Source organism: Pavona decussata, unplaced genomic scaffold (genome assembly GCF_977016875.1).
Source record: "Pavona decussata unplaced genomic scaffold, jaPavDecu1.1 SCAFFOLD_180, whole genome shotgun sequence".
Classification (NCBI taxonomy): domain Eukaryota; kingdom Metazoa; phylum Cnidaria; class Anthozoa; order Scleractinia; family Agariciidae; genus Pavona; species Pavona decussata.
In genome coordinates this window covers 2345795-2364596 of record NW_028145590.1, presented here as the reverse complement: position 1 = coordinate 2364596, position 18802 = coordinate 2345795, and the positions used below count along the sequence as shown (strand labels likewise).

The 18802-nt window shown below is 39.6% G+C and overlaps 1 protein-coding gene across 1 annotated transcript; it reads right to left on the bottom strand.

The window, feature by feature from the left end:
• Window positions 1-1880: 1880 nt before the first annotated feature.
• Window positions 1881-18639, bottom strand: LOC146463232 (cytochrome P450 27C1-like). The gene is made up of 9 exons (XM_085084877.1): window positions 17872-18639; window positions 12519-12710; window positions 10177-10467; window positions 7302-7399; window positions 6670-6836; window positions 6444-6522; window positions 5452-5608; window positions 4175-4218; window positions 1881-4073 (listed from the first exon to the last, which is right to left on the bottom strand). Exons 1-9 carry the CDS (start codon window positions 18341-18343, stop codon window positions 3963-3965), a joined length of 1611 nt encoding a protein of 536 aa, XP_084941003.1. The 5' UTR covers window positions 18344-18639; the 3' UTR covers window positions 1881-3962.
• Window positions 18640-18802: the final 163 nt, after the last annotated feature.

Below are 18802 nucleotides of genomic sequence, written 5' to 3'. Positions count from 1 at the left end.
TTGCCGCCATTATACTAGTAAGATCGTCAGATTCTGTCAGATGATGTGGTTGGCCTGCTTGGAGACGCTGTACGACATTATTCAGCAACAGTTCACACGGTACATGTGGATGCTTGCCAAACAAACTCGATGTGGCGTTATTCAGCGGAGAGAGGCGGACGTATTCGTACGCTGATCTAAACGTCGATTTCGGGGCGATATTTCCAGCACAAACTATTTGTAGGGATTGGCATTTGGCAATAGGTGGTTTGGATTGCCGCCATGTTGGTGGACAAAACAAAAGAAAAGTTGCTCACATAGTTTGCATAAAAATAGCATTTAACTCCCAGAGGAGAAAAATCTTATTGTTCCTGTCCACCAACATGGCCGCCATGACGTCACATGCAAACCATCAATAGCTAACAAATGTAAATACTTTGTAAAAACACATTTAGTCAAAGCTATGCCTGCTTAAATAAGATCAGATGTATAAAATCGTCTTATAAAATGCATGCTGAACTCACCAAAATTTTAAGCTTCTGTTACATGTGGAGAAGCAACTCCCAATGCTACGAAAATTGACAGGTTTTAAGACTATAAACCGAAAGTCTACCGACGAATCAATCGTAAGGATCGTCAGTGATAATTTGGTGTTCGCATCTCTTTGCTGTTTCTTCCCTAAACCTTCGCATATCCATCCATTAATTAACTCCGGATATTCTTTTGTCAGGCATGATGCCATGGAATCTACAAGCCTTCGGCGGCCGCAGGTTCAAAACCCTTCCTGCGGCGGCTATTAAGCACGGTCGACTAACGTGAGGATTGGGACCGAGTTTTGCTTCGGAAACCGTTTCCGAGGAATTCCGAAACTTACAACTTGGTCCCATTCCTCGTGATAGACGATCGAACTCAAGGATATGGAATCTTATTCAAAACGTCTACGTTACCGGAAAATGCCTATATAGGTCAGTTTGTCAGACCACAACTGGAATGTGGTTCCACCATATGGGATCCTGGGCCTGGAGTTGAGAACAACGGCTCACACAAGGTCGAAATGGTGCAGCGCCGAGCTGCAAGATAGACCCTGAAGCGATACCACAACACCTCAAGCGTCTCCATGATGGACCACCTGGGCTGGAGATTTCTCCAGGCCCAGGTTAGACCAACAAAGCACAGAACCACCAGAAATTCACGCTAATGAGATGTATGAACTGTATGATAGACATCACAAAGTGTCCCCTACCCTAAATTCATTCCACTATCAACAACCTCTGCTTCCAACCGTCTCTCTTTCTACCCCAAAACAATATCTCAATGGAAAAATCCACCCCACTTCTTTTAACTGTTTCTTCTACGCTGGAAAACTTCAAATAGTTAATATCCTCAGTGTACCATAAACGTGTTTAACCTACTTTTCAAAAACTCATTAATAATTCGTAAGCCCATTGACTAATCAATGGTCGATAAAACATCATGTGCAGAGGTTTTAAAACCCGATAAAACCTCCTCCTTATTAGTATGCGGGGTTTAATGTTTTTCTCGTATACTAATTTCCAACGTTCACAAAAGCATCTTTGTTATGAACTCTCTTGACACACGCTTTTCCAGGAATGTTTTTTGAAGCCGTTCAAAAAACTCGCAGCACGTGTTTTTTCCGGTCTAAAGTCATTCGGCTGCATCTCGTGGTTTTAAATCCTGAGAACACTGCTGCTCATGTTGTAAACATTACTTAAAACACTTGTACCAACACCTGCTGACCCCGCAACCAATAATCCTCAAGTATGAGGGGCAAGTTGCATTGGAAAATAAATAAACTCGCAAAATCAACTTAAGAATTACAAGCAAGGTATATTATTTTGTGACTAGCGGGGCTATTCAAAACAGTTTCACAACAAAAGGAATAATTGAGAGATAGATGGTTTATTAATACCTCAATGACAGTATAAAACTGAATTGCTAACAAAAAATTGCCAATAAAAGTAAAACAATAATCTACCATTAAAAAATGACATATCTTATTTATTTACAAACAATAATACTAGTACTAATATGGCATTGATATAATTGAAAACCTATCAAGACTTATAATTTAAATGTGCTTGCGCATTCGTTGATGAACGTGTCTCTAAACGTTTCGTTTTACATGGTGCTACTCTAAGATGTCTTTTGTTTCTTCAGTTGACATGATCTTGGCACTCATTAAATGGTAAGAGGTGGTACAAGCTGTGAGAAGAGCAGGTTAAGATGTTGCTAAAAAATTCTTTTTTTTTTTTTACATAGTTCTGTCCTTCTCTCCTGGGCCCAGTTGTTCAAAGCTCGATTACGTTCATCCTGGATTAACGTAAACTTATGTTTGAGTTTAATTACTAATCAAGAAAGATTCTTCAAAATTAAAAATTCTTGTCCCTTAGTTTTGACTTAGACTTTTCTTAAGAAACATATTAAACATGCGAGATAAAAACCTCGATTAACTTTTAATCGTGGATAAGTGTTAATCGGCTTTCGAACGAACGGGCCCATTAGTAAGGCCGGAAAGTGAGAGGGCGACATCATATTGTACATCATAACTTAAAATGATTCCAACAGCTGGTTTATATATCCTTTCTAAAGTTAAACAAAGAAATTGAACACAAAGGCGATCAATACAAAATGGCTTACGGAGCACTAAAATTCATGGCCGCCATAGTCGACGCCTGTGCATTTGTTGCGAATCAAACTGGAAAAGCTCTTACTCTATTGTAACTCATCTTATCGAAACAGACTGAGATACAAACAGCAGCTAAAAACGCAGTTACAAAAAATTATGAACGTCTGTTCTATAATGTTCGATTATATAGGTACGTATAAAAAACTACGAGAGTCAGACTCTCTGTTCCACTGTGTGGTGATAAATACCGGAGGTCTGCTGCAACTACAGAATTAATTTAACAAAGCCTAGGTATTGAGAATTACCGAATCTCAGTTAAACAAATAGAGTTCAGCAATATTTCAAATCAAACAAAAATCAAAGCAAGACAAAATATGCGTATAAAAAGAACCGATGAGCAAACAGCCTATTGTGTTAACAATAGACAGTATACTTAAGCACTCAATTGTTGCAACGTGATTACACTTTTTCGACCGATTTTTAGTTTAATTCTATTCCATATAATTTTCCCATAACACCACTGAACACTACAACATTGTTTGGATCCGATTACACTATTTTCGATCAATTTCTAGTTTAATTCTACTTTATGTAATTTCCCTGTAACACGTACGCTTCGTTTACGGGCGGCAAATTACTACTCTGGCGAATCTGAAGCCGATTGTATGCGTGCTTAGTTAATCGATTGGGTTCGGTGGCTGAATAACCGCAACTCTCAGCTAGCTGGGAGGTGCACCAAGAGAAGCTTATTTTCACTATTATTATCATCATCAGCATCATCATCATCATCATCATCATTATTATCATTTACTAATGCGTTTTCAAAAGTCCCCGTTTTCATCTCCACGAAAACGAAGCAAAATATTGTCATTCACACTAGCGTTTTCGTATCGTTGTCACTTATCCACACTAAAACGCTTGAAAACGATCAAAACGACTGGGACCTGGGATTGCGCATGTGTTAACATCACAAGACCATCCGCCATTTTGGATAGATGCTCCGATTTGGACTGGAACCGACGGCATGCGACGCTTTTTACGTCACCGTTTTCAAAAGTCTCCGTTTTCACCCGGCCACACTAGAAACGGAAAGTTTTCAAAACGATGCGTTTTCAAACGTCTCATCTTTTGAAACCGTTTTCGAAAGTATCCGGTTTCCTCGGCGTTTTCGGGCGTTTTAGTGTGGATGATAGGCGAAAATGTATCAAAAAGTATGCTTTTTTAAACGAAAACGCAGTAGTGTGGATGAGGCCTAAGTGAAGTGCTTGTTACTGTAATCATCTTCTCTGTACTTAAGTTGCGGCTTCTATCCTCCTCCTGACATGCATGCTGGAATTCAAAGGCGATCGACCAACTTGATCTTAACTGGTTTATCAGGAACACAAATCAGCCTTTGGTATAATTCCAATGGCTCGCCCTCATATTCAATGCGAAACCTCTGAAGTAACTACAAGAAAGCAAAAAATATCATGCTTCGTAACGTAATTTTGTTTTGAACTTTTCCTTTCAAAGGAAAAAAAAAGTTTTAAAGAAAACAGCATAGCTAACCTTGCACAAGAACATGTAAATTTCCAATTCCGCTACCCGGCGACCTGTGTGAAACATTTTGACACACTGTGAAAATAATACAGTGAAGCTTCCCTATCGATGCTAGGTGCTCTACGGTAGATTGCAGTTACAGCGGAATGGACTGATTAGACTGGCTGACTGATTGCCTGACTCGCTAATGGTCAAATGACTGAAGTGATGAATTAACGGATTGCCTGCCTGACAGATAGAATACTAAAAATTAACATATCTTCTCAATGACTCATTGATCTAGACTGACTTCTATACTGACAAAAATTGGGAAGATTGGGATGTGAAAGAAGTACTGGTTCACGCTGGAAGTTAAAACAGGTGCAAGAATTAGGGCACTGGAGAGCACCTACTTCCATAAATTGGGAGAAAGGTCATTACAGAGACAATTGAAATGTTTTCGAAACCTTAGGCTCGTGGGAATTGTTTCATGGATTATCGGCTGTGCTACAATTGTTGTAAAACTTCACGAGCAGCGAGTAAATGTCAAAGTCGTGCTCGTCCATTGACGATCGTTGAAAGTGAGGATGGGGGATGACTGAATGACTGACAGCCTGACTGAATTAAAGAGTGAGTGACTGACTAAAGGACTGACTGGCTGACTGACTGACTGACTGACTGACTGACTGACTGACTGACTGACTGACTGGCTGACTGACTGACTGACTGACTGATCATGACTGACTGACTGAATTACAGTGAGTGAATGACTAAATGGCCTGCCTACCTGACTGACTGAAGGACCTGCTGACCGAGTCTGACACAATGAGTTTGTGACTGTCTGTTACAGACACACGGATTGACTTGCTGACTCTCTGACTGACCGACCGACCGACTGACCCACCGAATGACTGGCTGGCTGCCTTTCTCTTACACAAAGAGTGAAGTCATCTAGAAAGGGCACTTCCCATTACGAAGCTACGAGTCATGGATGTGACTGACCAAATACTATTTAGCAGTAAGAGTCTCCTATTATAAAAGAGGCAAACAAAACTCTGACCAACCAACTGTAGACTCTTGGCTATGAGGTTAATTAGTAATGTACTACCTTAGAGGATAATGAACCTATGTCAAAACAAAAAAAAGATGGACAGATATTTGTAAGATATCTTGTTAAGAGGCAGTTCATCCTGGTGCTCACGTAATGTGCGTTCTTGTGTAAACTGAACTGAACTGAACAACGAAAATTGCAAAGAAATCGTACAACACAAACGGAACAGCCTTTTAAAATGAATCTCTTTTCTTACCGACGCACATACGGGCTCCGAATCCAAACGGCAGACTTTTAAAAGCGTGGTTTTCGTCTCTGCTTTCTCTCAGCCATCGCTCAGGTTTAAACTCCAAAGGGTCCTTGAAGTACTTTTCCGAAAGTGACGTGCAGTAATGTTCTAAAACAACGGGAGTCTGCAAAAAGAAAACTTAAACATTACAAATTTAATTTTAAAATGTATCGTGCTATTGTAGAGTAATTGAGCAAGTAAGTAAAATGAAAGATTAAAAAGAATCAAGAGATTTGAGTTGCATTGGAAATTTGGTTCTTGTTGTTCAAAAGACTGGATTACCTCGTTCGTTATAGAATGCACGTGGCAAGTGAAAAACCGGAGTTGGAGCGAGCGAGCCTAGGGGAAGCTCGTCTAGTTCTTCGCTCGTTTTAGTCTCGCCGAGTTCATGTCGCTGGCCTCAATGTCTTCAAAAAGAGACGAGAGCTAGCAGGTTAATATAGCTACGAAATGAGTCACGATATGGCCGAAAAATACAACAAGAACTACACGTTATTTGTAAGTGGAAAAAAATGACAGTATAAGTCACGGATCCTCGTTTTTTCCCGTTGATTTATGGCCCAAGCGCTTAGGGCATAAATCAACAGGAAAAATCGGTCCGTAATTTACAGTGCGGACCTCAAACTTGGTTCATAAGAGGTACTGTATTTATACATTGAGCATTTTACACAATTTAGCCTTAGTAGACTGCGATGTAAAATTTTTAATAAACTATCTTTATCTTTAGTCTCTCGAAACTAATCGCAAACGACAGACATACAAAACAGTCCATCAAATGCCTCCCATAACCAAACTCTATCACTGAGAAAGAGGTATTGCTTTAAAAGTGGCCTGTTTACCTTCCCTGCTGCCTGCCTGGAACGAGAAGGACAACAGAAAAGGAGATTCATGGAACACAAGTTAGTATGCATGCTTTCTGTACATAAATATCAAGTGAGCATGGCTTTGATAACACTTGCCTGTGCAGGAACGTTGTATCCTGATAGCACAATATCTTGATCTAATATCCGAGTAGTCATTGGAACAACAGGGGTCATCCTTTAGGGAGAAAAAGATACATTTTTAAATTAAAATTTAACTACAGCCAACGAGGCGCTTAGCACCGAGTAGGCTATCTATCATTTCATATCCAATGCGCTTGAGGAATAATTGTTAATTGTCTTTCATAAGAGCATCGAAAATCACCTCGTTGACTCCTTTGAGCAAGCCTTTAGATAGGACAGCTTTCCAACATGTTTAGCTGTGATGTCTTCTTCTTGTCCTACCACCTCTTTGACTTCTTGATAAATTTTTTCTTGGATGTAAGGAAGTCTTGCCACATGATACAACAGCCACAAAAGAGTGTTTGCGGTCTATGATAGAGAATAAAGATCAACACTGCCAGTGAAGTATATGTTTTACCGAAAATTCCCTACCACGTACTTATGCCCGGTCGGAAGTTGGACAATTTGCCTTTGTAGTTAACATTATCACATGTACATGTACATTCTTGGGTAAAGTACAAGAGACAAGAATGTCACAATCGGAGGTCATTACCGGGTTTCCCGAATAGACTCAGTCTTACCGAAATACACTTGCCTCATTCGCCGTATTGTTCCCTTTACAAACACGTTGGAAAAAAATCTGGCTTAATGTACTGGCGAGGTATAAAAATGTATATATAACCATCACTGCTGTTCCTGTTGAACTCCCTATGCATTCTGCGTTGTATTCTAGGCGCTACAAGATGACTGAAAGAAATTTGGCAAGAACGTTTTCAAGAGTAAGCCAGCAATTAATCGGACAAAAACTACACTGAGTCCAGCAGTTAAACTTACCGTATCAACTCCACCTAACACCACATCAATAGCGTGACCATTGACTTCCTCCGGGGTCAGGTCTTCCTTTGCGAGTAAATAGGTCAACAATGACACCCCTAAAAGACACATTCGAGAATCAAACATAGATTAGAGCATTTGTCTCACAATTGGGTCACATACGTATGGATCGCGGCATTTTGACTGAAAACTGATGGCCTTCATCATGCTTTGGTGTTGACTGGCCGTATGTGGCTTATCAATGTACAGTCAACTCCATTTACTGCGGACACACCCTCAGGACCGCGAGCTAGCGAGAGTCCGTAATAGCGGGAATTTATTTCAGTCAAATCTCTGTAATGTATTTTGCCGGGAATTTAGCTGCTGTCCGTATCAGGTATCGGGGCGTTCGTAATAGCGAGGTGTCCGCAAGTAGCACCGTCGTTCGTGCATTTTTATCCTCGCTTCAGTCTCGCCAATCACCATCAACCATAGTTCTACTTACAATGATACACAGCCAGTCAACATCATCGCCTTGTGAAGACCAGGGCCCAGTTGTTCAAAGCCCAATTAAGCTAATCCTGGGTTAACGTGAACTTTGATTCTAAAAAAATTACTAATCCATAAGGATTCGTCCAAAAGATTTTTGTGCCTTAGTTTTGCCTTAGACTTTTCTTTACCATTAGCTCAAAATGAGCCTTTACAATCATTTTTAATGAGCGAGATGAAAACCTGGGTTAACTTTTAACCGTGGATTTGCGTTAATAGGCTTCCGAAAAACCCGGCCCAGCACTTTAGCGGTCGAAACGTCGCGATCCACGACCTACATGTATGTGACACAATCGTGAGACAAACGATTAATTTGAGCTAATACCTTCCGTGGCATAGTGTACAAAAAATACACAGTTATTAAAAGGGACAACTGCAACCTTTATTTAGTGTTACTTTGAACAACCAAAATAGGCCTTATCACGGTTTTCGACGCCATGTTGACGAGTAGGCAAACAGGCTTGAAATAACAGTGTTTGTATGGAAATCCGATGTCAAATATTTCTCATAAAACATCACGTCTGAAAAATTCATGAATTGGAAACTTTTGGCACTAGGAAAAGGATTTTAAGAAAAAAATTGGAGCGATGTAGCTGTGCCAGAAAGCGTCCAGTCGTGTTTTGAACTTTCCATACATTTGTCTGTAAAGCGAACCAGCCGTGAACTGCTACTAAAAATAGTTCGCGGGAAAAAAAATACAGGGAAATGTATGGAAAGTTAAAAACACGACTGGACGCTTTCTGGCACTGCTACATCCCTCCAATTTTTTTCTTTAACTCCTTTTCCAAGTGCCAAAAGTTTTCAATTCATGAATTTTTCAGGAGCGATGTTTTATGGAAATTATTCGACATCGAATTTCCATACAAACACTGTTATTTCAAGCCTGTTTGCCCACTCGTCAAAATGGCGTCGAAAACCGTGATAAGGCCTATTCATATCGGTATGGACGGAAAAGTTAAAAAATGTTAACAATTACCCTTCTAGTGCACAGAAACTAGTATTTATTACTGATCTTCGGCTGCAGATGGCCAGGATTGAAATGGATCGCAACGTGAAAAATTGGCCAATTTTTTCAAGATTTTACTGTATATTTTGGAAAAATCGCTAAAAAAACTGTTGATAGTTTGGTCTTCCCAGGAAAAATCCCTTAGGGAAGTGGTCAAAACTACTATACTCGAACAGAACCCACCAAACCACAAAATAGATGGTGGTCTCTGCCTGCATTCCTTTCCTCAACCTCAAAAGATGGTGTCTTTATTGCATAGCTACCCCTCTATCCAGCAGCAAAAAATGACAATGAGATTCAAACCTCGCTTTTCTTCTTTATATCTAGCAATGCTGACTCTTGCTAGCTGAATAATTCTGTGTCAACTCAAATTTTAGAGCCAATAGAAGTTTGTTGGTAATGTTCACGAGGTAGGTGGTGTCTTCGATAACCCTCCCACCCCAGACAAAGTGGGTCCTCTTCGAACCAACTTGTTATGACCAGTTCCCTTAGTGTTATGTTCTCAGTGCTCTAAGAGCAATTTGATGTTAGAAAAAAATCTACCTTGTCAAATAATTGAGCAGTCTTTGCCAAAACACAAAGGAATCTCTGTGACTGTGCCCCTTTAAAGTTACAGGTGTCCTTAAATAGTCCAGTGCATAAAATGCCTTGGGTGATTACCATTTACCACTCCGTCCAACAAATCGCAGACAGTCAGACACCAAACGTTGTGTTCCCACAAGGACAGGAGAAGCAATTAGCGCCATACAGCTGACTACACATAGTATACTTAATGTAACTGATGAGATAGCCGTGGATAACTAAAGTTCTTAAATTTTGCTTTGATTTGACATGGCGATTGCCCCCGCCTCCCATTGTAGTGGATCATGGGACACATAAACAAGGTCACGTGACAAAAGGAGAACAGAGAACTCTTCGCGCGCGTTTATCGAGTACAAGCGAGTATTGTCATGTCTTTCCTTCCTACAGTTTAGAATACAAAGTTGCGTTACTACAATCTCAGTTGATCTCTCAGTTAATTCCCCGTGATACGCTTACACCATAATTACCTATGTTTCAGAAGTAGCATTAGTACTGACAATTAGAGACCTTCAGATTGCAGTACGAGTAGTGACTACGAATACTAGATTTTACTTCCACCCCACCCCCCCCCCCCCTCCCCCTTCCACCACCTACGTTATAATGCCCACGTTTTGGACAATTTCACTAACACAGAGATTCATTCACAAGCTTTTTGGTTTAATACACAAGGAGAAACGGATAATTTTTAAGTTATGATAGGCGATAGTTTTAAAGACATCTTAAAAATAAATTGTACATTCATTGTGCGATTACATGTACCTTGAGTGCCGCCAGAGGGTTCTTTATCCTTTTCTGCCATTTCTTTTATTTCCTTCATTTTCTTGTCAACAAAGCCTTGCCCAATCTCTATGACGTCGTCAGCAGCCTTGAAGAACTTCTTAAGTGTTGGTGTATCGATATAACGTCGCACCATATTGCTTGGTATGCTAAATACCAGCGTCTTGGAGTACGTAAAAAAATCTCGGGCTGCATCAATGAATTTCAGAGCTTCTTGTGGCGGAGGATCTTCATACAGCCCCAGTCGAGCATCAAATGCTACTGTGCCTATATCTGAAGCAATTAAACAAACAAAAACAAAAAAAAATCATAATTTTTTTCTGTTTAAGACTGCTATTTTAGTCCCTCATGTACAACCCATTTTGAACGGTTATGAATCACAACCTCCCCACTTACCACAAACACACACTCTTAAATTGTAACTAACCCTCCAATTTTTTTTCGCTCAACATATCCTCCTTATTGGCCTGATCATTTGTGCGAAAAAATTAATTGTTGCTACAGCTTTTTTCTCTTTTTTCTTTTTCATGAATTTTCTAATTTGAAATATTTAGCGCTTCTTTGAACTGCGTCGGCGCCTAAAGAGAGAATGGGCCTCGCTCGGCTTTGACGAGCTGTGACATCATCAAATTTCGAAGGAAGTGCTTGCAAAACAATTCGAGTTTATTCCTTTGATGATGTCACAAGGCATAACTCGACCCAGGTCCCTAAATACGCGGCAGCGGGTCAAGAAAGTCAAACTTCAATAGGCTGTAGAAACGCGAGGATTTTAGCAATCACAAACCGCCCCCCCCCCCCCCCCCAAGATTCTCATTACAAGTTTGTCACGAAGGCAGCAAGCTTTTGTAAACTTTTGTACATCCCAACAAAATCTGTAACTGGGATTGAAGCCAAACTATCATATATAGTTTTCAGAAACAAGCCAGGGCTGAACCACAAACATTGCACTCACTCACTTAATTACTCAATTAGTCAATTGACTGATTGATTGATTAATTAATTAATTAATCAAATCAATTAATCAGTCATTTGACTAATTGAGTAATTAATTAAAGATGGTGCCTTCTTTTGTTACTGCGCAATTGTTCTGCGCATCTCGAGATACTCGGGTTTCCTATGGGTGGTGCCTACTAATACAAGGATATTTTTGCGCGGTTTAAAACTGTGGACGAAAGCAGAAATTAGCAAATGCTCTTGGTATCCATAAAGAAAATTAGGGGAAACCATGCATTTTTCAGAGATAATTAACCTTCAATTTGGGAAATAAATGCCATACTGATACATAACCTTGTATTTTAGTGCTTTTTAGAATTGTTGTTGCTTATAATTATCTCCAAAAAATGCATGGCTACCCAAAATTTTCTTTTTGGATTCTTATAGCCCTTTCTAAGATCTGCTTTTCCCGCACAGTCATAAACGGTGCAAAAATACCTCTGTATTAGTACCTGATCCGTGTTTGGGTACTAGGGTGCCGCTGGAGGTTTGAAACCTGTTTAGGATGAAATTAACCTTAAATAGCTACCCTGTGTAGGACAACACCCTCTATTTTAAGACCCTATTTAGGACAAAGTACAACATATAGCTCTTGTTTAACACAAGTGTTTATTGGCAATAGTAATTACATTTAAAGGCCCACTGTCACAATATCAGACCTGATGTTCCATGCATTGAAACGCAAACACCAATCACAACTGATAAAATAATATCTTACCTGGAAGTGATGGCAAAAAATCCCAAAATTTTGCATTAACAGCGGTGAACCTTAGGTGGAAACTTAATTTACGTGAAGCATTGTTCACTAAAATAAATACAGACAAACGTCTCTGATTCCGGATTGCCAAACATACCCTGTCAAGGATGGGTCCAGGAGAGATACGCTTGAAATTATATACCCTGTTCAGGGCAAAGGGGCCGAAAAACCATACCCTGTCCAGCAGAATGCCCCTGTAAAGCCCATATAGGGGAGTACCCCCCCCCCCTGGCGGTAAGCACCATCCTTAATTAATTATAATCCATCCAATCAAGTATGAATAAGTAAATAAATTTATTTATTTATTTATTTACTTACTTATTTATTTATTTATTTATTTATTTATTTATTTATTTATTTATTTATTTATTTATTTATTTATTTATTAGGACTTCCTTCAAGCAGGAGTGGACTGGGGGGGGGGGGGTGTGTGCGGTATTAAACACGGACTAAACATGGGGATGCCCAGCTCACCAGTAGGGTTGAGGGGCAGGGTGTTTTCTACACTGAATGAATGATTTCTATGGATTCAACAAGGACATGAACCACATAACTGCAGAGTTATTAAACTTACTCTCTGTGGAAAACTTGCTCAGCTCATCCTCTAAGTTAGGAATGTGATCATCTGGTCCACAAGTCTCCTTCAGTTTAATTAACCTTGCAATAGCATCCCGTGTCACAGCATTGAAATTTTCAATGTTTTCTTCCACTGTCTTTGGGCGCATAATTTTGGGAGCTATACTTTGTCTCAATCTTCGCCACTCTTCTCCATCTCTATGTTAAAATTCAGACAATAAATGTAAACTTTAATTCAGAAGGGTTACCTTAGACTAACCAGCTAATCACCATAAATTCATTTAATGTGACCTCTACAAAGAACACACTTGTAGGATAGCACAGCAGCGAAACCACTCACCCTCCCACACTGAATAGATCTTTACCACTACACCACTGTGCATCAACTCCCCAGGGAAGGGGGGGGGGGGTACTTGGGTTCAGTTTTGCTGGGTATGTGCTGCTGGCCTCTCAGAGCCCCTGCCCCATTATAGTCTTTTTTGTGGCCAGTTATAGACCCCATCTTAGTCACTTGTTGGGAAAATGTGATTTTCGCGATCCCAACTAAGTCAATTTCTATTTATTTATTTTTTCTTACGCCAAAAATCCGAAAATGTGCGACCCCATCCTAGTAACTCTACTGAAAATGCAACCCCATTCTAGTCAATCCAGTCGTGAAAATGCGACCCCAACCAGCGGCACATCCCCATTAGCCTCTTATAAGGGAGTACCCCCCCCCCCCCCCCAGGATCAGCTCCACTACTGCATGCATGTGGTCAGTTTTCAGAAGGCTAAAGACATTTTTACAGAATCATCCTCACTTCTTGAGAGTATTGTATTTGTTGTTTTTCATTTGGATCATACATGCACATGTAGTTGAATGTGTGGCAATTAATTATCTTTCGGCAAAGAACAGCTAAGCACTGAGGCCGGCTAACACTTAAGACAATTATTGTAAAGAAGTGAACTTGATTTAACAACAAGGCACAAGGGCTAACAACCTTGTTATTAAATTCACCATGGTTCACTTACTTAAAATCAAGCACTACTTTTTTTACAGTCAACTCCCTACATGTACAGTGTATGTTGTGGCTTAACCCTCTGGACCACGAGTTAGTGTCCTAATAATAGCGAGAGTCTATAATAGCAGGAATTTATATCAGTCAAACATCTGTAATTTATTTTTGCCGGGGATTTAGCTGCTGTTAAAACAGTGTGTGACCATAATAGCGAGGTACCCAGAAGGCGAGGGTTGACTGTACATATAGCTTAAACACAACCACAGAATGTTAATGAGCACGGCATCTGATTGTCAAACAAAACAATTCCTAACTCCTAACAACGCTATGGTACCAAAAGAACTACTCAATTGTTAGCTTGTGAATATAGACCAGGCTGCATTTTATATATACAGTGTATGTAGGTTTGCCAAAGATCTTCGGCGTGGGTTTTTCCAAATCGTTCGGCGTACTGCTGGCACACATTCATGGTCTTTAATTGGCGTAAAGCGGTGTAAGGCAGAGGTAATGCTTGGCTTTAGATTATCTCATAATCTAAAGCCTGACAAAAAATTACCTACTTGTAGGCTTTTGAAAACTTCCACAGTTCAAATGAACTGTTTTTGTCCAAAAATATCCAGGAGTTCTCTCCCCATGTAGGATTTAGAATGTACAGGTGGTTGGCATAACATTTCCTGGCGTTGGCACTTCGGGGGCCGCTTGGCGTGGAAGTTCAAAAATCTTGGCGTATCTTCAGCACGGGACATACACAGAATACACCCTTAGAAATTATCACCCCTTCACATCCAGGAGCGATTCACAAGCTACCCGATGATGGTAATCAAATGACAAGACCCTTCAATGAAAAATTTCAAGAAGCTCCCACCCTAAGTCTCCCTCTAAGACACCCATTTTCCGACAGCTTACGACAAACAAATCGCTACCGGGTTCCAATTATATCAAACAAGAGCTTTCAACAGAATATTTAAATGAGTTAAACCACCCCAGCCTCTGTCATGAGCGCTGACCTTAATACTAATATTAACAACAAATTATCTGACAGTCTAAAATTACAGGGTGTCAGTAAAACGTGGGGTCAGGGTTGGGGTCTTCTTTTTTTTTTTTCTTTTTCCTTTTTTTTTTTTCTTTTTTTTTTTTCAACATCACAGGTCATTTGTGGGTCAAATAAGGATTAAAGCCAATATAAAAAAGTTAAGTCTCTAAAGCGAGTTACTAGCTTAGGATAGGTCATCGGTGACAACACTCGATGCAGTTCCGTACAAGTCTGGCGGACATTGGTTCCCTGAATTGACTACCTTTTATTCTTCTAAGAAACGAAATGAGGCAAAAAAATACAAGGTACGAGACAAAATATTTCCTTGAACTAACAAATTATTGAATTAGAATGTGCATGAACTTACTATGAACACCCCCGCCGCCTTCCATTATCGTGCTCGTTTGTTACAGTCAAGCCATGTCACGCGTGACTATTATTTCCGAGAATGAAATAAACATGCGTTTGAATTCCTTTGTAAAGCTCGGCATTTTGAATGGAATGTAGAACATTTCTCTGGAAATCTTTCCGAAAAAGACGCATTAACTGGCAAAAAAAAAAAAGATTCAAAATACTTGAGAGACAATTGTTATTCTTGAAATACTTGTGCTGAATGTAACGAAAAATATTAATAGTTTTATACCGAAGGAAATTTCTACGAGAACTCTGAAATCTCATTGCCGACATCAAAACTGACATGTAAATAGGCCTATATCACGGTTTTCGACGCCATTTTGACGAGTAGGCAAACAGGCTTGAAATGGAAATCCGATGTCAAATAATTTTCATAAAACATTGCTGCTGAAAAATTCATGAATTGGAAACTTTTGGCATTAGGAAAAGGATTTTAAGAAAAAAAATTGGAGGGATGTAACTGTGCCAGAAAGCGTCCAGTCGGGTTTTGAAGTTTCCATACATTTTCCTGTATTTTTTTCCCGCGAGCTATTTTTAGTAGCAGTTCACGGCTGGTTCGCTTTACAGACAAATGTATGGAAAGTTCAAAACACGACTGGATGCTTTCTGGCACAGCTGCATCCCTCCAATTTTTTTTCCTAAAATCCTTTTCCTAGTGCTAAAAGTTTCCAATTCATGAATTTTTCAGCAGCAATGTTTTATGAAAATTATTTGACATCGGATTTCCATACAAACACTGTTAATTCAAGCCTGTTCGCCTTCTCGTCAAAATGGCGTCGAAAACCGTGGGGGTGTTCATAGTAAGATCATGCACATTCTAGTTCAAGAATTTGTTAGTTCAAGGAAATATATTGTCTCGTACCTTGTATTTTTTTGCCTCGTTTCGTTTCTTAGAAGAATAAAAGGTAGTCAATTCACGGAACCAATGTCCGCCAGAATACGGAACTGCATCGAGTGTTGTCACCGATGACCTATCCTAAGCTAGTAAGCTTTAGAGACTTAACTTTTTTTATATTGGCTTTAATCCTTATTTGACCCACAAATGACCTGTGGTGTTGAAAAAAAAAAAAAAAAAAGAAAAAAAAGAAGAAGAAAAAAAAAAGGAAGACCCCGACCCCGACCCCACGTTTTACTGACACCCAAAATTACACTCGTCTGACTTTTTTCCGTGGAAATGGTGAAGATCAACGAAAGCTAACCCAAACATCCACAGGAATGTGCTGATATTGTTCCCATGGGTATTGCTGTGATAACCACAAGGTAAAAACAACGGCTAAACGAGGCGAGGAGGGCTTCTAAATGAAGGGGAAGTATCATGGGGGTTTTGACCTCTTTTGTTAAAAATGGTGAACTAACACCTTCACTTTGCTACAAAATAATTCTAGAACAACGAGAGGAGAGAAATCAACTCAATCTTGACAGGAACAACTTGTACTCTGTTCTAGCGCATTTTGGAAACAAATATACGAAAACTTGAAAAACATTCTAGTTTCAATCCATTCCGGCCAACTCTGTCTCTGGCCAGAGGCACTAAGCGACAGTTTTTTTACACTGGGGTGATAATTTATAACAAAACTAGACAATTAATTTTTTGTTTCTGTTATCAGACAAACATTTTTGGGTTTTGAAATGACATCAAATTTTCGTGATATTTTTTAATTCCGAATTTGTCAATGACACTTTAATATAAAAAATTAGGTTACACTGTTGTTTTTATAAGAACCTTTTTTATAAGAATGTCGAGGCTGAGATTAACCAAAATTTTAAGAACGTATTAGAACATTCCTCAGGCTGAGAGTCGATTTAGAACGTTTTTATTTTGCTAATCTGTATATAAATTCAAGGTAACAAATGGAAATTAACCAAAATACTTAAGGGCATGTTTTGTATAACATTAACAATGATAAGACACAATCAGCAGTTCTTGATACCATATCTCAGCAGGCAATACACTTTGATAAGTTTCCTGGTCACATCTGCATTGATTTACTGAAACACATCTAGTGTATATCATATAATATAAGAGCATCTTAAGAACGTTTTCAGCCCCAAATCGCAAAAAAATATAAGAACGTTCAGCCTCAGCTCCAAAATTGGACGTTCTCTTCCCGGCCTGATCAATCAATGACAATCGATCATCGGAAATCCAATCGATCAATCGATAACAATCGATGACTGCAATTAGCTAATTGATATCGATTGATATCGGTCAATCAATGACCAATCGATAATCACAAGCTTGGATAATTAAGATGACTGTTTTTAATTTGTAAGTTTAGTTCCGCTCGTGGCCGTATACGTGACTGGTGACCCAAACCCGTACAATATGTCTGAAGTTATTTATTAATAACTATCTACAACGTTGTAGTTAAAGGGTGTCATGAATGCCCATTTTCTGTTGAACTTGGTGAGTGTTTCGCTGCTCAAAAAAAGAGGGGAGATCATATCGCGGGAACGCGCTAAAAGTTCTAGACACAACACGTGGTTGTGGGCAACTGAGATTTGGGATTTCCAACGGGATTTGGTAGCACCGCTTTGGCCTCTGAGAAACGAAATTGTTGTATTTGATGTATGAACCAATAAATTCTTGTTGCTGTTGTTGTTGTTGTTCGTTGTCTTATAAGCGGCCGGGACGTAATATGCAAGCCTCCATAATCGGACGTTCGATCTATCTTCGATGACAATCGATGACAATCAATGACAATCGATGGCAATCGATTTTAAACGATGTCAATGAAAAAACACACGTTTTTTGGTCATCGATTGGTCATCGATTTCCGATATCAATCGATTAATTGTTATCGATTACCGATTTCATCGATTGATCAGGCCGGGTCTTATATATATAAAAAAAAAAAACACAAAAAAAAAAAAAAACAGAGTGTATCTAACTACTGTAGTTGAACTACTCACACATTTTGCTACGCCGGGAAAGTGATTCCTCCTTTTGCGGTGCTCTACCCAAGCATCTATCAACGGCCGGCGTGGGTATTTTCCCTCCTCTCGAAAAACCTTCTCAAAATCTTCTGGATCCATGACATGAACTTGTGTTTGACCCAACGTGTTTTCCTTATAAATGGGACCATATTTTGCGAACAAGCCTTCGGTAAGTTTGTATATTTTGGTAAGGCCTTTGCTTTCACGATAAAATTCCACCATGGACTTAAAGGTTCTCGCTGGACCAGGGATGTCTTCGAATGGACGCACTCCGCTGCCATGTTTGATTTCTGTTTTTGCTGAGTCACGGAAGGTTTCGTTTTGCTCCAGCGGCGCTGCCGCTGTTTTCTGCGATCGCCAAAACGCAGCTAAAGCTTTGAAATGTTGGGCTGCTGGAGGAAGATTCCTGTGAGAAAGGGAAGTGATGTTGGCTAAGTACATATCGACACAATCTCCTCCTTCTTTCACAACAACGAAATCAACAACAGCAATCTTATCTTATCTTCGTTGACAATATCAATGCGGGTAGGGGTGAGGGGTGAGGAGTGAGGGGTGAGGGATGAGGGGTGAGGGGTGAGGGAAGAAGGAAAATTGGATTGGACTGGACAACCTTAGTAACACGTTAAATTCGCCAGTACTGCATAAGGGTTTTAAGAAAACTAACCAAAATATAGAACTTATAAACTTGCACTCTAATATTTACAAATTTCCTTTTAAAAGAGCAACAACAAAAAAGCAACCTTTACATGAATGCCGTGTCAGAAATGTCAATTTGGATTGGGCTTGGTAATCGAACATAATCGAACTCACCAAGATGTTAGGTTTGCCAATCGAAGGGGACAGAATCTAACACTAGACCGATACTGAGCTGTGTCCTTGGCCAACGCCTTGTCATTCCCA